General features: G+C 40.5%; 1 protein-coding gene across 1 annotated transcript in view; it reads right to left on the bottom strand.

Moving 5' to 3' along the window:
• Positions 1–14,886: 14,886 nt before the first annotated feature.
• PLEKHM3 (pleckstrin homology domain containing M3) overlaps positions 14,887–27,214 on the bottom strand; it is a 71,549-nt gene continuing 59,221 nt past the window's right edge. The window contains exons 7-8 of the mRNA XM_032218257.1: positions 25,625–25,782; positions 14,887–15,815 (exon numbers count right to left, since the gene is read on the bottom strand). Coding sequence (XP_032074148.1) covers positions 15,638–15,815; positions 25,625–25,782 — 336 coding nt within the window. The 3' untranslated portion in view covers positions 14,887–15,637. The remainder of the gene's footprint in view (positions 15,816–25,624; positions 25,783–27,214) is intronic.

Here is a 27,214-nt window from a genome sequence, read left to right as displayed (position 1 = left end):
CACACACCACCACTCCCTGTACATATTCATAAAAAAGGAAATCTGGCTATCTTCTATCGGGCTTAATCCCAGATAAATGAGCATAGGACAGCAGCATCAATGTACCTAACATTGGAGAACTAGGAAAGAATGAGGACAAGAATGCTTGTAGTAAAATACTGATTCCCTGCCACCCAAAAAATCTTAAATCAAAATCTTCTAAGACCCACATCAAGAGGTGGGTTCCTACTGGTTCGGATCGGTTCGGCCAAACCGGTAGTAACTTGGTGGCCTGGGTCGCTGGAACCGGCAGCGACCCAGGCCTGCCATGCCCCCGAACCGGTTCTCCTCCGGGGCCGACATTTTGTTTTTCAGTTCTGCGAATGCGCATAACAATTTTCATTGCAATTTCTTTTCATTTTTTTTAAAGGTTTTGCCCATGTGCAGACCTTTTTATTGGCAAATGCACATGTGTGTGAGCGAAAGGAACCGGCAACATGTGTTGGCAGCAGCCCACCCCCTGCCCACATCTATTTACATCTTAAGCAAAAGATGTAGTAACAGAAGTGCAGCATGGCCATTACCGTACTGAGGATAGATAACAGGTAGTTTTCAATTTACGATCATTTGGGGCCAGAATTTCCGTTCCTAAGCAAGGCAGTTTGTTAAGTGAATTGTGCATAATTTTACAGCCTTTTTTTGCCATGGTTGTTAAGTGAACCACATGGTCATTAAGCAAAATGGGCCTCCCACATTGATTTCGCTTGTCGGAAGCCCACAAATGATGACGACCTTACTGCAACTTTTGTAAAGGTGTGTTAGTTGCCAAGCCCCTGAATTTTGACCATGTGACTGGGGATTCGGCAGTGGTTGTAAGTGCGAGGACTGGTTGTGAATCACTTTTTTTTCAGTTGTGACCAAATGGTTCTAAATCGAGGACTACCTGTATTATAATTCTGTTTTGATATGTTTTAGGCCTTAGGGCCATTCGCAGTCTACCGTAGCGCAGTCGTGCCCTAACAATCCCAAGCCTTTCCCCATGGCTGCACAAAATCCATTTGCCTCTCAACCTTTGAGTAAGACAAGCTTAAGTTGTCGAGGGGGTGTAATGGTTTTGAAGGAGCAGTTTCCAAGCTGCTACCATCACACCACAACTTCAAGGCATGCCAAATATGCAGCACGTTTTATCACCGAGAGCTTGGGAGGTGAGGTGAGGTCAGGTGAACCGTTGTGATTAGAGCAGTGTTTCTCAACCTTGGCAACTTGAAGATGTCCGGACTTCAACTCCCAGAATTCCCCAGCCAGCGAATGCGTTTCTCTGAATTCTGGGAGTTGAAGTCCAGACATCTTCAAGTTGACAAGGTTGAGAAACACTGCATTACATATTATATCAAATTGCACTAACTGCAGCCAATAATGCTTGCTGCAAGCATAATCCCTATTGTTCAATAAGGGGAGAGTATGCGAAAGGTTGCAACAGAAAAAGGATAAAACAGCTAAGCACATGGCTATCACACATGGCTCATTATGTTTCAGTCAAACATTAACATGCTTCCTATGATCAAGCCTCATTTCCTCCTGTGGATTTGAGGGAGCTGTGGGAAGTAAAAGACAATAGTGAATTCAGAACCCTCTTAGACACTTTCCAAGTGTTTTAGAATAGAAATATTCAGTAACCAACACTTCATTTGAAAAAAAAAAATCCGCAAATATAAGCAGTCCTCCCCCCACCCCCCCACCCCCAAAGAAAAGTCTGATCCAGCTAGGCAATTTATTAAAATTAGACTTCATTTTCTTTATCAGTAAGATGAAAGGACCCACAAAGTCCTGGATAAATATATTTTCTCTGGATGCAACAGTTAATCCACTCGTGGTAAATACAGTCTTGCATAGTTGTTTCAAGTTTAATTTTATTTATAGGCCACCCAATCCCGGAGGACTCCGGGCGGCTTACAGAGGGGGGAAAGAAAATAAAATAAAAATAAAATAGACAAGTTAAAAAACAACACAGATACATTCATTTCAGTCGGGGCTGGACCTCAACGATGAAGTCAACAGCCCCAGGCCTGCCGGAATCGTGGCACGACAAAACCGCGCTCGACTAAGCCGCGCCCGATTAAAGCGCGTCGCTGACGTCATCAACAGGGCGACAACAGCGAGCGCGGAGAAAGAAGGGCGCTTTAAATAGCGCTTTGAAAGCAAGCCGATTCAACTTAAGGTAAGGGTTAGGTTTAGGTTTAGCTTTAGGGTTAGGTTTAGGGTTAGGTTTAGTGGGGTTAGGTTTAGGTTTAGGGGTTAATTTTAGGTTTAGCGTTTACAGCGTGCTTCTGTCTCCGTGCTGTTGTCGCCCTGTTGATGATGTCAGCTACGCGGTTTCGTCAAGCGCGCTTTAGTCGAACACGGTTTTGTGGTGGAACCTGCCGGAATAGCCAGGTCTTGACAGCTTTTCTGAAGTTGTGGGAGGTTGGCACAGAGAAAGTTAACACTAATTTGTTTCAGTGCTAAATTCTACTAAACTACAAAGTCCGATTAAGAAGCAAAAAGCAGCAGCAACAGAAACTGTTTTCTCCACCAGTTTCCAGATAAGGAGACCCCACCTTTGTGGACAAAGGAGATGGCCTGATTGCTAGGATACTTTCTCCCCCTTCCTCCACCCTGATTTACATACAGGAAGGAATGAAAACCTTTCCCTTCTTGTTACCCAGTGGCTCTTGCATTGTCAAGCACTACAACTTGGTCTATATCAGGCTAGCTCTCTGAAGAAGCAGGCTCAAGTCTCTCCCAGCCTGGGGCATGGAAATTGATTCAGAATTACATTGTTCCACCTCAGGATCTAAGCTGGACCTGATTCCTACCCTGTTACACTGGGTTTTACACAGCTCAGCCTTGCGGTCTTTTAAGTGGGGAAGATCCTGCTTTTAATATTACCTTTTGATTTTTTTTCTTTTCTTTCCCAATATTTTGTATATTGAAATGGAATTATAAATACCATCAACACAAAAGGGAGTTTGCTCAGAAGCTGAAATGCACCAAGTGAATGAGAGGAAGCAGAGGAGAGAAGAAAGATAGGAAGAGAGGGACAGGAGAGAGGGTGAAGGGGGAAGATGAGGTGTATAAGGAGGAGTGGTAAGGGGAGAGAGAGGAGAAGGAGAAAGGAAGGGAAAGTAGAGGAGAAAATGATGGAGGGAAGACAGGATGTAGAAGAGTGGGAAGCAGAGGAGAGAAGAAAGATAGGAAGAGAGGGATAGGAGAGAGGGTGAGAGGGGAAGGTGAGGTGTATAAGGAGGAGTGGTAAGGGGAGAGAGGAGAAGGAGAAAGGAAGGGGAAGTAGAGTAGAAAATGATGGAGGGAAGACAGGATGTAGAAGAGTTGGAAGCAGAGGAGAGAAGAAAGATAGGAAGAGAGGGATAGGAGAGAGGGTGAGGGGGGAAGGTGAGGTGTATAAGGAGGAGTGGTAAGGGGAGAGAGGAGAAGGAGAAAGGAAGGGAAAGTAGAGGAGAAAATGATGGAAGGAAGAAAGGATGTAGAAAGGGGGAGGAGAGAGGGGGAAGAAAGGTATAAATATGGTGTATGGAGAGCAGAAGAGCCAATAACTGGGTTTTTCTTTGGTAGTTGATGGTAAGATGAATTGATGTAATTACTTAATAACACAACATGATATTGACTATGTAATAGTATACATGTGATTATATGCTATGAAAATGGAAAAATAAAAATCTTTCTATGGGAATGTTATCTTTTGGATGGTTATCTGGTAGTCTACAGATGAAGGAAGTTTGCAAGTGGACTTTTCAGCAAGGTAATTTATAACAATGTTGAAGCGTTGCTGGGAAAGGTAAATGAGTAAGAACTAAATGGAATCCTGCAGAATCCAGTATAGGTTTTTTTAAAAAAACCACATTAGTTGTTAACAGTCTCGTGCATCCCCTTCAGTCACTTGCGGTAGTTAAAATCATGGAATCTCTCTAGTTTCGAAATCTCACTTTACAAAAACAAAAAGAAAAACTCACCACCCTTTGCCAGAGGCTGATAAAACGTGGGGTGGAGAACCTATGAACTCCTCACATGTTGCTGTGTCCCAGCAATGGTGTTGCAGAAATGAAACCTGACCAGCTCTTTGTCGAAGAGAAAGGTTTATTGCGCAAGATTCAGCAGAGATAGCTCAAGCAGAATCTGAACCCCGAAGGGCAGTTTGTTACAGGTTTTTATACTTTATCAGGCAGGATATCGATCATTCTCCTAAACACACATTCTTCCTGTGTCACGTATGCCTTGTACACCTTAACCAGGGGTGGGTTTCTCGCCCCGTTCCAACTGGTTCGGTTGGAACGGGGCCGGCGGCGTCCTCGTGCACGTGCGTGATGCGCGCGTGCGTACTAGCATCTGTGCGATGCTCCAGCTGCTCCTGGAGGATCGCGCAGGCGCTGTATGCGTCCTGCGCATGCGTGGAAGTGCAGAACTCGTCAAAACCGGGTAAGGAGCGCGGGCGGGCAGGCGCGCCCTTCACCGTTCCCGGAAGTTACTTACTTCCGGGTTCACCGACCAACTGGTTCGCAGGGACCGCCACGAACCGGTTGAAACCCACCCCTGACCTTAACCCTAGTGACAGGATATTTTGATTGCCTTATGAGGACAGAATCTTACCAATTTTCTGCCTAGACCTAGTCAGGTAGATAAAGTATTCAATCCCCTGTGGAATGGATAAGGCTCGGGGGCATTCTTGTCTGGCTTAACTTTACATTTTATGTTAACCCTTTACTTGAATGGGAACCAGTATACAGTAGTCACCAGTAAGGAATGGTAGGAGTTGCAGTCCAACAACATTGGGAAGGTCAGCGTGTGGCTCACAATTACAGAATTATCCATTTGGAAAAATAAGAGGCAATAGACAAAGGCGGAAAGTTGCATTTTTTTAATCAGTTAGAAACAGGGCACGTGGTCAATTCTTTAGGTTTTCGAAAAATCTCAGTTGCCATCATCTCTACAGCAATCAATTCCATTACAGTAATGCCAATTGTAATGGGGTTTTATTAGAAGACAGAACAAAACCGGGATTTCCTTTCAGGTCAATCAGCACTCATCAGGTGGTACGAATTTTGGATTGTACCAATTGCAACTGGGAGGACAGCAATATGAGCAAGTTGCATAAACACTTCTCCCCCTCTACATTCACCAATCCCTTGATGATAACCCTAAAAGGGGATCCTTATATTAGCTCCCAGTAACTGACATATTCCTACTCAACGTGGGGAATTGATTTCCATTGACTCAATCAGGCAATTGATTTCCATCACTGTAGCTTGAATTTCAAGAAGCACATCTTTAGACATTCCACAGAGGACATAGTCACCGAAAAGAAGCATGGATCCATTGGTTGACACCCACCTTGTAATTTGAAATAAAAGCCTCAGACTTGATCCTGCCTATTTTTTTTAATTAAAAATAAAAGGCAGGGAGAAGGGAGACACATTCAGATTTGAAGGATTCTGGTACTGTAACCCTATAACAAAAGTAGCATTAGCATTCATAACTTTGGTTTCCTGATCTGATTTACCTCAAAAGTTGATAGCTGGGACACAATTCAACAGCTAGAAAATAAGCCCTCATAATAATCGGAATACAGCTGGAAGGAGCTTGGAGGCCTTCTAAGTCCAACCCACTGCTCAAGCATCTCTATACCAGGGGTGTCAAACTCGCGATGACATGTCATCACGTGATGTAGAGCAACTTTTTCCCCCTTCGCTAAACCGGGGTTGACACTCCTGCCCTATACCATTTCAGACGGTTCACCGACAAATGCGTCCACGACAAAACCGCGCCGAGAAAACCGTGATGTCGAAATTGCGCCGACAACAGCGCGCCGACAACAGCGCACCGACAAAAGCGCGCCTTCAACAAACAACGCAAAAACAACGTAATAACCCTAACCCTAACCTTAACCCTAATCGTGCTTTTGTGGGCGCGGTTTTGTCGGTGCGCTGTTGTGGGCGCGATTTTGACATTGCGGTTTTCTCGCCGGTGTTTTGTTGGCGCGCTTTTGTCGTGCGCACATTTGTCGGGTCACGCCTTCAGACAGGTGACTGTCCTGTCTTTACTTAAAAACCTCCAGTGACGAAGCACCTACAACTTCTGAAGGCAACTTCTGTTCCACTGGTTAATTGTTCCGTTAGTTTGCATTTTTAAAATGTATAGGTAAAAATCACTAAGGGTTTAATGAAGATCTTGACAGGAAACTGGACTTAAAGAAGAAAAAAGAACGCAAATATGACAGTATAATTTCCCTATGATTAAAACAATTCACAGATGCTCAGTTCATTTTCTTGTATTCTAACATATCCCTGAGTCTTTAAAATATGAAAAGTTGAAGTTCCAGTATGGATTAATTTTGTTTGAAAAAAGATTTTGGAACAGGATTGCTTAAGCATGCAAACAATTATGAAGCAGATATCAGAATGACTGAACTCTGGTAAGTTTTTTCTAGTAGAATATAAATTTCCTTTTATGATAGTGATAACATCCTTTTTGAAGAGGAGACTAAATTATTATTCTATAGCAGTGTTTCTCAACCTTGTCAACTTGAAGATGTCTGGACTTCAACTCCCAGAATTCCCCAGCCAGCATTCGCTGGCTGGGGAATTCTGGGAGTTGAAGTCCAGACATCTTCAAGTTGACAAGGTTGAGAAACACTGTTCTATAGTCTTAAGATATCGCGAAAGCTTCTGACTGTATGGAATGGCATTGTAAATAATTTGGATGTAAGTTTGCAAATTTGATCAGCATGATATACTTTTCAAGCCTGAGAACTTTTGGATATGCTGTAGGATTTCTTTTTCTTTCTTTAAGTCAGTGTTGACTTCTGGCAACTGTAGTTTTCTTGGCAAGGTTTTTCATAAGTGATTTGCTCTTACTTCCTTCTGAGAGTTGGTGACTGTCCCAAGGTCACCAGGTGGCTTCATGGCTAAGATGGAACCAGAGCTCGCATCTCCCAGTCCCTAACTGATGCCTTCACTATTACATCAAACTAGCTATTTTGGCTATGTACCTCAAACAATTTCCCATACTTATAATCAGAGCTTCTCTGGTTACGTGACCCGTCAAAACCGCGGTCCACAAAAGCGCGATCGACGAAAGCGCGCATTTGACGTCATCACAGCACGACGAAAAAAATTAAAAATTGAAATAAAAATAAAATTAAAGCAAGCCGATTCACATAAAGGTAAGGGTTAGGTTTAGGGTTAGGGTTAGGTTAAGGGTTAGGGTTAGGTTTAGAGCGTTAGGGTTACGTTTAGCATTAGGTTAAGGATTAGCATTAGGTTTAGCGTTAGGTTAACGGTTAGGTTTAGGGTTAGGTTAAGGGTTAGGTTTAGGGTTAGGTTTGGGGGGGTTAGGGTAAGGTTTTCGCTTTATTTTTACATTTTTCGATCACAGCGCGATGTTTTCGTCGCGCTGTGATGACGTCAAATGCGCGCTTTCGTCGACCGCGATTTTGTCGTCCACGGTTTTGTGGTGGAACCCTCTGGTTATACATGTAAATGACATGGGGGTGGGGAGGACACTAGAGTAAACTATGAAATATACTACTAATCTTATAGTTATTTCTACATATACCATATTTTTCAGAGTATAAGACGCACCTTTTTTCCCTCAAAAAAGAGGCTGAAAATCTGGGTGCGTCTTATACACTGAATACAGCCTTTTTTGCCTCCTGAAACCCCCATAACCAAAATGGCCGTGCATACCCTTATGGAGGCTTTCAGAGAGCTCCTGGGGGCTGGGGAGGGCAGAAATGAGCAAAAAATGGACCTTTTTTTGCTCAATTTCGCCCCCCCCAGCCCCCAGGAGCACTCTATAAGCCTCCTAAAGGCTATCCATACCCTTTTTTTTACACAAAACGGGTCCTTTTTTCTCGTTTCCCCCCCCCCCCCCGGGAGCACTCTACAAACCTCCTAAGGGCTACTCATGCCCTTTGGGGTGGGGGGAAACGGTACCGTTTTTGCAAAAAAAGGCCGTTTTGGGGAGGTTTGCAGAGTGCAAAAACTTTTTTTTTTAAATTTGCCTCTTCAAAATTGTCTTGTACTCTGGTGCGTCTTATACTCCGAAAAATACGGTACCAAAAATGAAGGAATATTCTTCATTAAAATAAAACTTTTTAAAAAGACCAGTTACTGTTAATTATGACACAACATCAGTCCCATTTACCAGTGTTTAGCTAATGATCATTTAGGGCACATCGTTCCCCAATAATTTGTATAAAGCAATAACCATCTTAACATATTGCACAACTGGTCCCAGAAATAATACACAAAGTTAACATTCCGCTAAGAACATGAACTTATTCTTTCATGAGTGAAATATATTTGAAAAAACCTACATCTTTAAGAATTACCCTATGAATTCAGCATTATAACAATTCTATACATGTATTCTTTCATACAATCAATATTCTTAATCCATAAATTTATTCTCTCGGGGAAAAAAATTCAGCTCACAAGAATCCGTTGATCCTATGTACCAATTTATACCAAAACACTCCACAGCCAACAGCAATAAGTTCTATTACACAAGCGTAGAGAATTTCCACAACAGTGAAGTTATGAAGTAAAATACAATGACCATTTTTAAATTAAAGTTCTCCCATTTATTTCAAAAGACATACACAAAAAAGGAACCTGATTTGAAAATCCAATGCAGACAAATCACTTAAATTATCCAAGCATTTCCCATTATTTATCAATTAAAGTATATTTCCACCGTATTTGTAACTGGCAAACATCTCTTCAGGCTGCCAACTGAATACTATATGCCCCCTGCCCCCACCGCAATCAGCACATTACTCAACATGATGCTTCAATTGCTATAATCCATGGTCATTTAATAAGTTTATATTTCTGTCATGAAAATGGAAGCACATAGCAATAGCAATTAGACTTATATACCGCTTCATAGGGCTTTCAGCCCTCTCTAAGCGGTTTACAGAGTCAGCATATCGCCCCCAACAATCCGGGTCCTCATTTCACCCACCTCGGAAGGATGGAAGGCTGAGTCAACCTTGAGCCGGTGAGATTTGAACCGCCGAACTGCAGATAGCAGTCAGCTGAAATGGCCTGCAGTACTGCACCCTAACCATTGCGCCACCTCGGCTCTTCAGAGCATATTTTGCTAGAGAAAGCTGCCAATATTAGACTAATCCATCTGGATTGTCACTATGTGTGCTCCCTTCTGCATCTATTTTAGCTTTCCTTCTATCCAAGATCCTTTAAACCAGAGGCTTAGTGACTTGAGAACTGGATCTTGTTCCAGTTCTCCAAATGTTCAAAGGAAGTTGTACATTTAAAATATCAGTCTCCTCTCATCTTGTCCTATCACGCATGGAAACGCCACAACAGATATGAGAGAACAGACTTTGTGTGAGGGGAAAGATTTCCAGTCTTGTCAAAGAGCACTGAAAAAAAAATGTGTCACACTTGAAATCCTTGGTAGATAGGGAGGTATTTCAGAGCTGCAATGGTTTGGATTGCCACAAGGCATAATATTTTGTTCCTTTTGCATCTCAAGAATCTGATCGTAACATCTTTGTGCAGTGGCCTTGCAAACCTTTCCAGGAACATTCTAGTCTGAGAATAGCAATAGCAATAGCAACAGCAGTTAGACTTATATACCGCTTCATAGGGCTTTCAGCCCTCTCTAAGCGGTTTACAGAGTCAGCATATTGCCCCCAACAACAATCCGGCTCCTCATTTTACCCACCTCGGAAGGATGGAAGGCTGAGTCAACCTTGAGCCGGTGAGATTTGAACTGCCGAACTGCAGAACTGCAGTCAGCTGAAGTAGCCTGCAGTGCTGCATTTAACCACTGAGCCACCTCGGCTCAGCTCAGAGAACATATTGACTGGAAGGGAATTTGCCTATTTTAATTTCTCTAGAAATGAGGTTGGTGCCTGGTTATGTATAAGTGTTATTACTCATAAACGCACAACGCAATATTTTTTGCTAGCTTCAATTTAGCAAATGTAAGAGCAATCCTATGCTACTACCAAGTTTTAACCACAAGCAAATATGTCCAAGTGCGTATGAGATTTCAATTCAAATTTCCAAATAGAGTTACTGAATTTTAGTTAATTGTTTCTAGATATGAAGAGCTAAGACCTCCTTGCTTAATTCTTAATAAAGTGTCAAAAGAAAAACAAGCAGCCCTTTTAGATAGGAATTCCCAAATGATAATTCTTTAAATTTAATAAATAAATATTAAGATATTAAATGATGCTTACATGCAAGACAGCAAGTACTTCATGTATTCCAGTGGTTCCCAAACTTGGCAACTTTAAGACTTGTGGACTTCAACTCCCAGAATTCTCCAGCCAGCTGAATTCTGGCTGGAGAATTCTGGGAGTTGAAGTCCACAAGTCTTAAAGTTGCCACGTTTGGGAACCACTGATGTATTCCACATGCTGAAGTCATCCAATCCATGAATGCCACAGACTAGTGTTGCATCCCAGTTCTAATAAAGCTATACGTGCTTTCCCTGTACTAGCACCAAAAATAATTGCCGTAAACCCATGTTTTGGGATCTTAGATTAGATTCATGCTTTAGACATCCCATTTTAGAAGCCGCCTCTGGATTTTTACAATTCCACAGGCACGTCTGTGCATGAAAGAATGCAAAAAGCAGTAGAAGACCCGTTACACGACTAATGCCACAAATGACAACACATCAATGCAGCAACAAAAAAGGAGACACAATTTTAGCAGGTGAATTCAGGTGTTAATAACAACTTTTTAAAAAGAGTATTTTCCCTATGAAGCTACTGAAAACCTGAATTTATCAGGTTTTATATAAAGCACCTAGCCTTTCCACATCCAGAAGAGGCAGATATTTAACAGCATAAGCAACTAAATAGAATGAAACCACCTCTTACCACTATTCTAATCCTCTAAAATATTTCCTTTAGAAATGCAGCCTTCCCAGTAATTCTAGAGCCCCCTCAATGGGTCTTGGTGTCAGGAAGAGCATAGCATCACATCCAAAAGAAATCAGCAATCAAAAGAGAGGCAGCCTTTCGAGGCCAAGTCATAACCGCCAAAATGCACTCATAAGGATGTCCTGATTTCTCATACTTGTTGAGAAAGTTTTCTTTTTCCCGTGTGTAGAAGCAGCTTCCTATTAGAGCAGCAGGCTTCCAGTATCAAACACACATTTGTTCTGATCAATATTGTCAGATCCTGTGAAAATTTATATTTTACCGAGGTGCAATTTTAATTTTGCATATGAATTATTGTTCATTTCTAGCCAAAGGAATAAACTGTTTACTTCAGCCTATATAGTCAAATAGCAGTAATCTTAATTACAGTATCTATGGCAGCAAGCATAATATTGTATTGTAATATAATGATTAAACAGGAGAAAAAAAACTTTCCCAAGTGGGAAGTTTCCTATTTAGCCATGAGATAATGATATGCTTATTCTGTTTCCTGTTTTATTTTTCTACCATTTGTAATTTTAAACAAATGCTACCTAAATGGAGAGTAAATATTTGCCAAATAGCCCCAAGGAAGAGATCTGCACAGTGCTGGGCTTGCAATAGAAACTGACTACTAGTAAAAAGAGTGGATTTTCCCAGGAAGGGCTCTATAGCTCTTCCTCATTTGTTAAGTAACAAAAGCCATTTCAATCTTTTCCAGCAGTGGCAAAAGTTTCTTGTCGTTGTCTGCCAAAATCTCATTCTAATCAAAGATGTCCCATTTAGCGCAGTGGTCTCCAACCTTGGCAACTTTAAGACCTGTGGACTTCAACTCCCAGAGTTCCTCTGGGAGTTAAAGTCCACAGGTCTTAAAGTTGCCAAGGTTGAAGACCACTGCTTCAATGGGACAACCATGACCTGGATGACTGAGAATCTCCATAGACTAATCAAAGAGTGAGCAGATTGTAACTAGCACTAAATAGAAAACGCCTCCATTCTGGATATCCAAAATATTGCTTCACACGCAGCTTGTTATCCTCGTGGTCATCCCATCTTTCTATCCTTAATGGGTTTTCTAATGTAGGAACGGATGCAGAGGTGGTAGAAGAGCAGCACTGGCTGGACCTTCTGATCAAATCAGCCAATGGCACCAAAAGTCCTTGCTGGGACATATCTGTGGTTCCAAAGGCTGCATTTATACTGAACACAAGTCCCAGTGGAATTAAAAATGTGCCACTGAAGTCCTGCAGAATTGTGACAGTTTGAAGGATTTGTGGGAACATGCTGATCAGATCCCATGCAGATGCATTAACAGAAATATATTGTGAACAACCTTGAATGCCTGCATCTTCTTCAACACAGGGATATTTTGCATGGAGGGGCAGTTGTGGTTGCTGTGTCATTTAGGCTTCTGGGAACTAACTACAGGTTGACTTGCAGGTCAAACTACATGCAACCATATAAAAAGGGCCTGTCGACCACCTTTGGCCTCAAAAATATCCTAAGAACTCTTGGCATCACCATGAGAACTCCACAGGCTGGGTATCTGAGAGACCGCCTCCTGCCACATACCTCCCAACGGCCGATAAGATCTCACAGGATGGGCCTCCTCCGGGTGCCGTCGACCAGACAATGCCGGCTGGCGGCCCCTCGGGGGAGGGCCTTCTCTGTAGCTGCTCCGGCCCTATGGAACGATCTACCCGTAGAGATCCGGACCCTTCCCACTCTCTTGGCCTTCCGAAAAGCCACTAAAACCTGGCTATTCCGGCAGGCCTGGGGCTGTTGACTTCATGAATGAGGTCCAGCCCCACCTAGACGGAATGTATGGTGTGTTGTTTTTAAATTCATTTTTCTTTTTCTATTTTTAACTTTTAACTTTTATCTTGTTTCTGTAAGCCGCCTGGAGTCCTACAGGATTGGGCAGCATATAAATTTATTAAATTACTAAATTATTACTAAAAACATTTTATATTACCACAGCAGCCCATTGCAGAGGAAGAGTAAATTAAGGCAATTTCAAAGTAGGAAACTGAGGGAGGTCTTTGATTAGTATAATACAGAAATATATATTTGAGACAGTGTTCATTCTATTGTAGCTACCAATGTTCCCCCCAAAAGCTGAGAACCAACATTAAGCGCATAGTGAACATAAAACAAAGAACTGAGGTGGTGGAATGGGAGCTGTATGCAGTGACACACTAAAGCCATCCTTTTAACTTCACTTTTAATAACTCACTGGATAAAATGAAGACAGTGATAGGACAACTTAAGGAAATGTAAAAAAATAATAAAACATTACAATGCATTGGAAAAAAAAATGGTAAACTCCAGTGGTGGGATTCAAATGATTTAACAACCGGTTCTCTGACTTAATGACCATCTGGGTAGGTGGGGCTAGGTGGTCATGTGACTGGGTGGGCGTGGCCAACTCAACATCACTAACGTCGATGGGCGCTTCGCCTTCGCTGTTACAATGTAATAAGGGTTAACAGGAGAGGCAGTTTCTGTAAGCAGGGCAATAAAGATTAGGCTAGAAACAACACCAGAATGTTTCCTTCATGCCTTCCTTACAGGATTAGGCCTGCAAAGTGGGGAAAAACAAAATGGGATTTCTTCCAACAATCGATTCTCTGAGCTGCTTGGAAAGTTAACAACCGGTTCTCCCGGATAGGTGCGAACTGGCTGAATCCCACCACTGGTAAACACACATTCCACATGCTTGTTTCACTTGCCCAGTCTGCCTTAAAAAATTAAAATAGTGAGGAAGTTCCAAGATACCCCCCTCCCAAAAGAAAACATCACAACAAAACCAAGCAGATTATTTATATCAACTTCTTCTTTGCTCTGGATTCTGGAAATCATGCAAAAGTCAAATACACACACTCTCTCTCTTTCTCTCTCTCTCTTTCTCTCTGTCTTCTACTACTTTTGCTTAAGTAAAAGAAGCAATGAAAATAAATCTCAATATAACATATGGGCTTCAGCTTATTGACAAATGCATGAAAATAATTTAAAAGACAAAGCAGATGACCATTCCTTAGGATGGTCCATTGCAGTTAGCCTATTTGCTCATAAAAAACTGGGTGCCAACTAGTCCAGAAGAACCAAGCAGTACGTCAACAAGATTATAAATTAAATCATAAATTAAATAAATAAATTTAAATAACATGAATTGTGGTTCTCCTAGTCCAGTGTTTCTCAACCTTGGCAACTTGAAGATGTCCGGACTTCAACTCCCAGAATTCCCCAGCCAGCGAATGCTGGCTGGGGAATTCTGGGAGTTGAAGTCCGGACATCTTCAAGTTGCCAAGGTTGAGAAACACTGTCCTAGTCACTGCCAGTTCTGTTGATTGTCTTCCAGATATGCAATTGCCAACAGCCAACCTATAACAAATCAACATAACACATGTAGAGAAAGTAACTTGCTTGTAGAGGAAGTAGAGAGAGAAATAAAAATGTGTTCCTCTGCCTGCACAAATTAAGTGGCTACTCTTGATTTGATATATGCCAGTACCAAGCCAGATCTATAATTACAGATAAAACTTGTGCTATCCTTCACTATAGCAAGGAAGACATCAGAAACAAGGTCTGCAGATGGCTTGTTTCAATTAATCATAGTAAACACTAATCCCTGTTGCTGGCTGGACTGGAATATAATGTTAAACTATTGTTAGTTGAACGCAGAAGTAAAAACTTCCAACCATTTTTATAATATTTTCATTATTTTCAAATGTTGCATGTTAAGTGGTTAAAACATATGTCCCAGTGCTTCTTAGTGCAGAATTTAAAAATATGCAAGAAATTTCACTTTCAGGATGAAGTGTTCAAGCTCTTACTGACTCTGCTACAGTACTCAGAGCCTTGGTATATATACTATTAGAATATGAATCTTAAAAGCCGCAAAGAATCAGATTCTAGTTCCATCATCCAAATGCAGGAAATTTCTTCTACAAGATATGAGCAAAGCAATGCACATTATTTAACATCAAAGGGGATTAAATATTCAAGTTTTATGGTGTTACATGTGGGAAAATCAGAATCTGAATTAATGGTTTGTGAACAATTGTGTTGTGAACAAGTATTCAACTGTGAATATTTCATCACTGAAAGCATTTTTTTCTAGTATTCTGGAATATTAACATAAGCCCTAGACAAGTTTTAGCACTTGGTTTTATAGAGGTTTTAAGGACAATTACCATGCCGTGCTTCTAAAATGGAACTGGCTTGATTTTGGGGGGAGCAGGGAAAATATTCATACAAGCCGTTTATTAAGTCATTTTTCTAAGCTGCACAAAGCTCTACAGATACCTGTCCACAGGCACATTGTCCTAAGTAATTTGTGAACTTTAAATAGCAATGCCATCTATTTCTACCAAAAAGAAAAACCACTTGAAGTCCAGTAATAAATACAAGCCAATGAGATCTTCCAATGCAAAGAGAATGCAATCAATGCAGACAATAGTAAATATTTCAAGCAAACTACTCTTGGTGTAACACCCGTTGGTTCCCTAACCAGTTCATAATTGCAATTTAGCCTTTGAATTTCTTAGCGTTCTGAACTCCAGCTACTCAGGAACAAAACATACATCAACATTATTATTTTTTGGGTAGTAAAGTATTCTCCCTGGCAACGAACCAGCGCCTTAGAGCATTCATTCCAAGCTGGGGAAGGATGTAAGGTTGTCACGTTTCCCCCTCAGATCATGTATTCTGATAGGACAATTCAAACATGTTGCAGGCCTCTTCCAGGCTCTCATCCATGTTCAGTCTTCTCCAAAAGGATTTCTGCTTCATCTGCAGCTCTCTCCTCACACATCTGGGGCACGGAACGGCCTTTTCTTTGCATTCTGAATGGAAGACAGCACTACAGCTTTCACACCTGTAAGCACAAAGTGGGATAGTTGTACATTTACACTCACGTTTCTACCTTTTCTCAGCTTTTCTCAAAAGATCATCTCTGTAAAATAAGCAGAATCCCTAACTCCTGTGGGATCAGGTACATTATTACCTCTGACAGCCAGTCATAGAGAATTTTGGGTACAAAGGATGCCCAGATTCTTATAGGTATTTTTTTCCCCAGCCAACATGCCCATTGCTGGGAATTCTGGGTTAAAGTCTATGTAATCACCCTCCAGGCCTTCTGCAAAGCCCTTAAAACCTGGCTGTTCCGACAGGCCTGGGGCTAAAGAGCGGTTGCCCCCCCCCCCCCCGGTCTCGAATGGTATGACTGTTGTGTGTTTTTAAATTATGTATTGTTATGTTTCGTCTTTTTATTTTCTGTCTGTATCCCCCTTCCCTGATTTGAATTGTGAGCCGCCCTGAGTCCCCCTTGGGGAAAAGGGCGGCTTATAAATGAAATAAAATCAATCAAATCAAATCAAATCAATGTATCAGAAGTTGCTGAGATTGAGACAACATCACACTCTACTCTTGTTCTACAGTGTGCGTATTTACTGTACTCATAGTTCAATAAAACATTTGGGCTGCAACTCTGCATGTTATTACTGAAATCAGTGATTTGTGTGCAGTTTAACTGCATGCAGGATTGTTATTCTCTTACCGATTTGATCTTTTATAATATTGTTTTACGAGACTGTGAGTCACCCAGAATTGCATGACAGCAAGATATGTGCTGCATATATATTTAATAAATAAATAAAAATACTCAACATTTGCTTGAAATCTCTTGTAGACCTTACAAGTTTAATTAAAAGCATGCTACTCACTCTTTACTGGATTCAAGAAACATATTGTCCACCTAAGTGTGAGTTGAAACAACAGTCAAAGAAAACACTTTGTGTGACTTTAAAATTTTTAAATCACCTCCTCTGACACTAATGCTGACTTTATAAAGTTAATTCCCCTTTCATTAGTGACTTGCAATTCCTTGCAATGGTTGGAGACTAATGATTGATGAGAATGTCATTTTGTATTCATTCATGGCCTCTCCCTTTCCCTCTTTTCTCATTCAACTGGAAAATGTAAAAGCTTATCAGGAATTTCTATTGAAATGAATGCCCGGAGGATTACGAAAGAGTGAAACACACCTGCCACTCCTATCCAGATGCGTTAAATGTAGGGATAAGGGAAGGAGAAGAGAATGTTGAGATACACATTTAAGAACAACCACTTTGGTAAAACAATTTGTAATGAAGCAAAAAGCCCATATCTTCTGTAACATCCATAATCAACTAATTTCTTAGTAAAAGCAAGAATGGGATGTCCGTAAAAACACTACTGGAAGAAGAGGTTGGAATTCTACTTTCCATAGATTTCACTTAAAATCTCATTAGCTTCCATTCTCTAAATTTCCAGAATATTTTATAAACCCCTTTATCGCACATCTACTTAGAAATAACTCTTTCAGATACATGATTCTATATGCACTAGATTATAACTCTCATTACCAGCTAAAATCTAATTGATTAATTGCAATCTGAAGCATCCTTTTCTTCTTTGTCTCTAGAGGAATGGGATTAAAATGTGTATTAAAGGAAATTTAAAGAAAGAGTATATGAAAAATGGAATTCTGTTGATTCAGTATGCAGTGAGAGATGCAGCTGGCTTTTCAGAAGAAAGACAATATCCACGCTCCAATCTTCAGCATTGGTAGTTGTAAAATTTGTGAGAACTTATGCACTGGAGGAAAAATAAGTGGTTGAATGTATATTTTCCCTAAGGGACATCAGTGAGGAAGGTAGGGTTTTAGTGTGTGCCTGTAGGTGTGTGTGTGTTTGTCTATCTGATGTTCTCTTAATATGAGAAGTAATCTTTATTTTCTCTTAACACTTATCATGGATATGGAGAGGCAAATGTAGCTTCTGGGCTGATTGTTATTATTATTATTTTGAATCAATGATAAGATGGAACCAGGTTATAATAAGTCTTCTACAGAGAATTACTAAGGTCTAGAGTCTTCCTGCTGCAGAGAACCCTCAGAATTTCATTTCAGACAACAAGTATCTCTTTTTTTAATCTGCCCATCTAAATTGGATCACCCACTACTCTTATCATCTGAGGGCAGAAGGAGATGCATCTCTGTTGGGACGGTGGAGATTCCTCTTACTTATTTATAAAACCACCTCATTATTAATAAACCCTTCTCCTCTTCTCAAATCCTTTTGAAAAGGCTGTAAAATGAGACAGACAAGCAATTTCAGACTTATTTATATATTCAGTTTTGCCTTTGGCAGTCATGCGGATTCCCACACCTATCTTATTCATACCTTCTTCACAAAGTCAATGAATTAGGGAAGCACTCCTGCAGGACAATTTAGGAGATCAGAAGTTTCTCTAAACTAAAAGGAAAGCTCCAATGTTTCCTTACTGTGTTTTTATCTTGTCCTTCCCCTTCCTTCCTGCCCCCCTCTCCCCCCAGTTATAGCTAGAAATCTTAAGAGAAACTTGCAAATGAACAATGTTCATGCTTTGTTATTTATAACTCCTCACAGAGATTCTATGGATATTCTCAATCATCATCCAGGTCTTGGTTGTCACAAAAAGGGCTTTTTCAAAAGGCAACTGGACAATGTTTTTTTTCTTGAGGAAGACAACATTTCACTTCTCATCCAAGAACTGGTAAAACTTCTTGGATGAGAAGTGAAACATCTTCCTCAAGAAAAAAACGTTATCCAGTTGTCTTTTGAAAAAAGCACCTTTGAGATTCTCACAGAGAGCAAGTTTGGAGGAGTGGTGAAGGCAGCAAGCTAGAAATCAGAGACCAGGAGTTCTAGTTCCACCTTAGACATGAAGCCAACTGGATGACCTTGGGGTAGTCTCTCTCTCTATCCCTTAGGCAGGGAAGAACCACAAAAGCTCAGGTCAGGAGTCAAAAACTGATTGAAAAGCACAATAAATTAAATAACTCCTCGCAAAGAAGGGTCTAATCGGGAGGCATTTTTGCTCTGTCGTGGAGTAGGAAATGAGGATCCCACCCAGACACCTTTCATGGTTCCATTTGTTCTCTTATATATTTGCCATGCGGAGGGGCATGGCTTTGTAATGCTCAGTTTACACATTTTAATTAAGCCAAATTGCCAGAGACTTCCTTAAAGCTCCTTTCATTTGCTAACCCAACTTTGGATCCTTGGATTTTGCTTCGTTTAGATGAGTGTTTCTCAACCTTGGCAACTTGAAGATGTCCGGACTTCAACTCTCAGAATTCCCCAGCCAGCGAATGCTGGCTGGGGAATTCTGGGAGTTGAAGTCCAGACATCTTCAAGTTGCCAAGGTTGAGAAACACTGGTTTAGATTTAGATCCCTCTTAAAAAGATTTCAACTTTTCACTGATTAAAGATTGTTTTCTTTAATCACATGAGTCAGCATGGAGATACCTTCTGTCGTATCAGCTATCATTGTTAACCAGGGGTGACACAGCACATTGTCCAATTCGTTCACCGCATGCAACACAAGAGGAAAATCGCCGTAACCTGAACGAGAAGTCCATTTCAGGATTCCATTGTGCATGTCATGGGTCCCAGGAGCTCATAGAAGAAAGTAACCCATGTGACTTGCAACAGAAAAGTCAGCCAGGTGGCATAATAGGAAATCTGCCATTTCTAAAGGTATACTGAAATACAAGGAAGGACGTGTCTCTTGTTAATAAGCCCCTGCTATAAATTTTATATGAAATAAGCATGTGAAGCTGATCTCAATGAGAGAACATAACCTGGTCATTGTGCAGTTTTAACCCTTTACGCATAAACATGATAGTCAATTACCCCATTACACTCTCTATCCCTATGATTAAGAGACGAATTAAAATACTACAGAGGATTCTATTTTCAACAGCTTTGAGTCCTTGTTTAAGCCTCCTTTTTGTTTGCCTGAAACAAACTACATTTTGTATGACCATAATTGTGACTCGTTCATGATGACTCGTGTTTACTACAACTTCTATTTTTAGACTAATGATTGAAAAGGCCTGGCGCTACAAAACTCAAATAAGAAAGAAAAGAATTCGTGAACATCGTCTAGCAACATGTTATGAGAGAAAATTTGGATTTGTCTCTCCTTGGGCAGGATGTAAGAAGCCTGCAAGGCACAGCCCGCCAACCCCTGCTAATTAAGTGAAATGATTGTGTTTGTTTTGGAACCATTTGGCCAACAAAAGAATGTGTCACACTGATTAGCAAGAAAGGGGTATGTAATATATGTGTATTCAAAGCCAGATGAATGCATTATCCAGGTATTTTAGCTGTTTGCTCAAGGACTGACACACACACACAAAGGAGAAGAATGCTGAGCAAACAAGCTGGTGCAAATGAAAAACCCAGCTCTTAGGAGGGTTGCCCTGGTTCTAAGATTTATCTGTTTCAGGGAGAAATAAGCCTTTAAAAATTGCACCTGAAAATGCATCCACAGAAGACGGTATTTTTTTTAACAGAAAGGATTCCCTCTTGCTAATCTGTCTAAGATGCTACACTGTGGGGAGAACCTATGCAGACTCACTTCGAAATATCTAACCATCGGGGAATCAATCATGGGTTGGCATTTTTCCTATGAAAGCAGACTCCATCCACAAAGGGAGCTCTGCCTTGGCACACAGAAAGTTCAAGGCAGCACCATCAGCAGCAAGCTACAGAAACAAAGGTAGAAATGCACTTAAATTGCTTGTCTCTCAAGAACAGAAGGCGGCTTTCTTATAGGATCATTCACAAGGACACCTGATTACAAGGGATGCAATTGCTGTTTCATCGGTCTTTTTGCTGGTTTAAACAAGGCTTAGTGTTGGAACGCCATTGATTTATGACTACAATCACGTAGATGAGCTTGTGCAAAGCTAATACAGCATCAATTCTCTCCTACTTTTTTCTTCATTCAAAGGCATCGTTTCGGATCCTAGTATACCCACTGACTCCCAAATGGTACAACATTTCAAACGTGAGAAAACGGTAGCACACAGATAAATGTATGTGTGAATAGCATGAAATGTTGGTGAACACTGCAAATATCCCAAAATGTTATTCGACTAAATAATTGTTGACCTGAAGACTTTCAAGATGTCAGCACTCTGGAATGTTTCGCCAGGAATTTCAATACACATTTAAATTATTCAAATATTTTGTCCAAAATTAATTTGACATCATTAGAAACTCTTTAAAAACTTTAAACTAACTAAAATAAAAATAAAACTTCTGTCTCAAAGTATGCCACCATGGAAGTAACGACTGATAATAAGTTTTATCTATGTACCTACTCTTATGCATGTGGAATATAAACAGTCGTGTGATTAGATCAGTTTTTTTTTCCAATTTGCTCAGCAACTGAATTGTGCAATGATTTAAAATGATCAAAGCAAAAAGAGTCAGTGAAAAAAAGAAGGGGGAAAATCTCTACTCTGAATGCAATTCAGGGTCAGCAAATGTAAAGAAACACGAAACAAGAGAAAAATGGGTATGTGTGGATGGTTTGGAGAAGCCTAAGTGGACACCTGAGTAGTTGGTTATTATTAAAATGTAAAACTAAGAAACATATTAAAAAGTTAAGTAGAAGAATCATGGGGCTAAAGCAACTTTTCCAAAGAAAAGGCTACAAACTTTTTTTTTCTGAACCAAAGGGAACAAGGTACATCAAATTATCAATAACAGAATATTACAACATTGTACACTGATCAAAGAAAGTGGACAAGGTTATTTTCTGCCTTCCACAGTATTAAAAGACAAGGACATCCAGTGAAGTTGACTGATAAAACATTACAGATTTTTCTTGTTTAATGACCACACATTCAGCCACTCGCATAAACTTGCAACGACACTGAATGGAGTGATGCTCGCAACCAGTCCTCGAATTTTCAGACAGGGTTACGAGTTGACACTTTTCCTGCCAGCCAATTAAGTCAATGGGGAAGCTGGCAGGAAGTCGGAAATCACAGTCGCGTAAAGTTCTTGCTTAACAACCCATGGCATTCACATAACAATCGCAACGGAGAGGGACTGCCAGAATACAGTCATTAAGCAGCATGAGCATTGAGGTTGAACTTTATGACCGTATTGTTTAGTGATATAAATGAGTGCTACCTGCAATGATCATCCCCCACAAACTAGGATGGTTAAAAGATATATGAAACAAATAATAATAGTAATGGAACTTATATACCACTCCATAGTGCTTTACAGAACTCTCTGGGTGGTTTACAATGTCAGCATATTGCTCCCAACAATCTGGGTACTCATTTTACCAACCTTGGAAGGATGGGTCAACTTTGAACCAGTCAGGATTGAACTCCTGGCTATGGGCAGAGTCAGCCTGCAATGCTGCATTCTAAAACCACTGCACCACCACAGCTCCCTGAAGATGATAGCACATACTTTTATCTATCTATCTATCTATCTATCTATCTATCTATCTATCTATCTATCTATCTATCTATCTATCTATCATCTATCTATCTATCATCTATCTATCTATCTATCATCTATTATCTATCTATCTATCTATCTATCTATCTATCTATCTATCTATCTATCTATCATCTATCTATCTATCATCTATCTATCTATCTATCTATCTATCTATCTATCTATCTATCATCTATTATCTATCTATCTATCTATCTATCTATCTATCTATCTATCTATCTATCTATCTATCTATCTCAGTGTTTCTCAACCTTAGCAACTTGAAGATGTCTGGACTTCAACTCCCAGAATTCCCCAGCCAGCAAATGCTGGCTGGGGAATTCTGGGAGTTGAAGTCCGGACATCTTCAAGTTGCCAAGGTTGAGAAACACTGATCTATCTGTTCACATTTACAGATTACCCACTCAGAATGATTAGGAAGCAATGACATTTATTTACCTTTGGGTCAATGGGCAGCATGTTGAGGAACATGAGGAGAAAGGCTTAATGGCTTTCACATCTTACTATTGGAATTTCCCCCAAAGAACGCTAAACTAGATGAACCTTTGTCCTGTTTTAATAAGACCCTTCCTAAGGTCTTCAAGCATTTAAATCATAAAATCATAGCACCGGCAGTAACCACCGAGGTCAAGTCAATTCCTGCTTAGGATGGGAAACTTCATCAGCATCCTGTAGAAGCCTTGTTTTACGAAGGCTTAGTTTTGAGGCCTTCTCATTCGTAGCCAAAGAATGAAAAAAACTGGTAAGCGCTCTTGTTTTTGATGGAGTATTCATATAGGGGTGCTGTATACTTCATTTAATTGACTTCTAGATTTTGACGTTTAAAAAAAAACAGAAAAAAAAGCAGAAAAATAATAATAAAAAAACAGAAAATGGCAATTGACTTAAGATTTATATACTGCTTCACAGTGCTTGGTTTACAGAGTCAGCCCATTGCCCCCAACAACAATCTGGGTCCTCATTTTACCCATCTCGGAAGGATGGAAAGCTGAGTCAGTCTCAAGTCTGGTGAGATTCGAACTGCCAAATTGCAGGCAGCCGCCAGTCAGAAAAGTAGCAGCCTGAAGTACTGCATTCTAACCATTGTGCCACCATGGGGCAGAACTAAAAGATTTGTAGTCTTTAATCTCACTATACAGTACCTTGGCTTTGGTTACCCGTATTCCCGTTATGCAGACAATCTTTCTGAGATTCAGTGCCACACACTGAATTAAAAAACAAAGGCTTCGGGGTACAGGGCATATAAGAGGGAAGCATTTTAAAAATAATTGTATGGGTTTTTCATGGTTTAGAGAGGAACAATCGAACTAGTTTTGCACTAAAGCATGCCAGTGAAAATTTGATGATGATGATTTAAAATTATTATGGCTCACCCTCTCTATAAGACTCTGGGCAGCTTACAACACTGGGTTATAGAATTAAAACAATTAAGAACATAATTACAAAACACGGCATACTAAAAAACAATCAGAACAATCAGGAAATATGACACAAACACTTTAACAGCCAGGCTTTAACTCAGGAAAGAGGGCGCTGTACTGGTAATCCTCAATTTACAATCATTTGTTTAGTGATTGTCGAAGTTACAACAGCACTGAAAAAGTGACTTATGACCATTTTCGCTCATTTACGACTGTTGCCGCATCCTATGATCACATAATCAAAATTTGGACACTCGGCCAGTGGCAGGTATTTATATGGTTGTAGTGTCCTGGGGTCACCTTTGCAACTTCCTGACAAGCAAAGGCAACGGGGAAGCCAGATTTACTTAACCATGTTACAATGACTCACTTAACAAGTATGGGAAGAAAGGTCATAAAGTGGGCAAAAATCATTTAACGGTGTTGCTTAACAAAGCAATTTCTGAGCTCAGTTACGGTCATTAAGAGTCCCAATGGGAGTGGGCGGCATACAAATGTTAATAAATCTAAATCTAAATCATTAAGTCAAGGATTGCCTGGGTGAGGGACTGGGAGAATCTTGCTTCTTTGGCCCCAAAAGGTGAAAATATTTAATTGCAGGAACCTCAAAACCACCCATCAGGTAGGCAGAAACACTTTATGAGGGGCAGCCCTCAGACTCTACGCCACAAAGGGCTTTATAGATAATGAGCAGCACACTGGATTGCAGCTGGAAACTGGTAACCAACGTAGCTTATGCCATAGTGATAACATGTGGGCACATGAAGAAGTGCCCATTTCTCAGGTGTCTTTTAGTGCCATCAGACAAAGAACTCTTCCAGTATAACCCAGCAGATGTCCTAAAGCTGTGCCAACTTTATAACAAATCTAGGGAACTCCAACCTGCACAATACCTGTACGAGCTATCCTATCCCCTTCTCTAGAGAGAATGGGCCTTCTCCAGGGCATGCTTCAATCTCCTTCTCTCTGGAATTATGAACCACAGATATAAGCAGACTACACTTTCACAGAGACAATGGGTTCCACCACAAAACCGCGTTCGACTAAACCGCGCTCGACGATTCTGCGTAGCTGACGTCATCAACAGGGCGACAACAGCGCGGAGACAGACGCACGCTGTAAACGCTAAACCTAAAATTAACCCCTAAACCTAACCCCCCTAAACCTAATCCTAAACCCCCTTAACCTAATCCTAAACCTAACCCTAAACCTAACCCTTAACCTAACCCTAAACCTAATCCTAACCCTTAACCTAACCCTAAACCTAACCCTTAACCTAACCCTAAACCTAAACCTAACCCTAACCATAAACCTAACCCTAACCCTTAACCCAACCCTAAACCTAACCCTAAAGCTAACCCTTAACCTAACCCTAAACCTAACCCTAACCATAAACCTAACCCTAACCCTTAACCTAACCCTAAACCTAACCCTAAAGCTAACCCTAAACTTAACCCTTACCTTAAGTTGAATCGGCTTGCTTTCAAAGTACTATTTAAAGCGCCCTTCTTTCTCCGCGCTCGCTGTTGTTGCCCTGTTGATGACGTCAGTGAAGCGGTTCTATCGGGTGCGGCTTAGTTGAGCGCGGTTTTGTCGTGCAACGGAGACAATGCTCCTGTGTTTCTGATGAAGTTGAAACCTTAAAACATGCTTTTTTAAAAAGGTTTTACAAGGAATCACTTTTCCAATTAATCCAACTCTTGCCCTGAAATTACTTACGTAAGTGTTAAATTCAGTGCCCAAACCATCATTTTCCGCTGTATTCATACCCAACAAGTAGGATATTCACACCTTTATCAAAATTGTAGCATGAACTGGGTTCTTCTGCAATTCAGTTATTCTGTTGTATTTTTCTATCGACCTCTAGTAATAATATGTCATACAACTCAAAAATCATAAACTCTAACCTGCTTGTAGAACTGTCCTCAAAGGGGTACAGAATTTCACCATTATTACAGATCTCACAGATGAATCCCTTTTGACTACAAAGGCTGCAGCTGTAAACATGGGAGGTTGCAAACTTTATCACTTTCCCAAGGAAAGGGGACAGCTTCCCTTCGATAACCTGGAAAATAACAAGAAAAATATAATAAAATCTTGATAAACCGTAGAAAGGAATGACAAGGTATCAATTTTGCTTACACTGATTCTCACTGAAGTCAGTTTCCATGTTTTTCTACTGTTGCAGATGATACAATGGATTAGAATACTTTCCTACATGGCTTGGGACCTGGATATTTACGGGACCGCCTCCTGCCGCATACCTCCCAATGACCGGTAAGATCTCACAGGCTGGGCCTCCTTCGGGTACCGTCGACCAGGCAATGCCGGTTGGCGACTACTCGGGGGAGGTCTTTCTCTGTAGCTGCCCCAGCCCTGTGGAATGATCTACCCGCAGAGATCCGGACCCTTCCCACTCTCTTCGCCTTCCGTAAGGCCACTAAAACCTGGCTGTTCCGGCAGGCCTGGGGCTGTTGACCCCAAAATATGGTCCAGCCCCATTTAAAACGGAGTGCATGGTGTGCTGTTTTTAAATCTATCTTTTATTTCTCTGTATTTTATTTCTTTGATTTATTTCTGTACTGTAAGCCTACGGGATTGGGCGGCATATAAATGTTATTAAACTTGCAAACTTGCAAGATAGAGACTTCAAAAATAAATGATCAGCACTGAAAACAAAATCCAGTAAAGGTGATTTTTTTTTTTAAGGCTCACATTTTCAAGATTTGGGAAGCACCGAGGCATACTAGCAAAGAACTGAAAAGCTTTCCCTTTCAGTTGATACATACGCATATTATTCTACTAAAACTGGAAGATACATAGCATTTTCCCCAGTGTGCTGTGAACTGGACAGAATTCTAAGTCACGGTGTCTTTACCAACATTTTTAGTATTACTTTGTTGTAATATATATCATAGTTTTGTATTAGTATATAAAAGGAGATACCATCTGCCCATCAAGCATAATTCAAAATAATTGGTATCTTTCCCTTTCTGAAAGATGTCAGGTTTCAGAATTTTACTAAGATGCTTCGTTAAAAGCAATCCATGAAATGCACTCCGCATGTGTAAAGCTATACTTAACGGGCAATTAAGCATGACCCATCTATATACCTACCAAATATTTGGAATATTACAATTTTTATTGCAAGCAATACGCTATCGTGACTGATATTTCAAGTGCCTGGCATCCAGAGATAATTTTGAATGTATTTGGGAAATGTGCATTCCAACGGGAATAGTTACCTCACTTATACTCAATATACTTTTGTAAGTGATAGTTAAAGCCACTGCACAGATGTGGAATGGAAAAATGTAGGCAGCACAGGAAGTCCTGGGAAGTGCTTAGATTACTGTCCCCAAATGGGAAAGCGAAAAAAATACAGCTGCAGGAAGCAGGAAAATTATTGCTAGTTGTGCAGTTTGACATCTGTTTGGGATATAGGAAAATGGTAACGTTATAGGAAGATCCCCTCGTGCTGCACATTAAACAATGCA

Source organism: Thamnophis elegans, chromosome 1 (assembly GCF_009769535.1).
Source record: "Thamnophis elegans isolate rThaEle1 chromosome 1, rThaEle1.pri, whole genome shotgun sequence".
NCBI classification, from domain to species: Eukaryota; Metazoa; Chordata; class Lepidosauria; order Squamata; family Colubridae; genus Thamnophis; species Thamnophis elegans.
The sequence above is the reverse complement of the archived record's forward strand: the minus strand, read 5'-3'. Positions and strand labels throughout refer to the sequence as shown.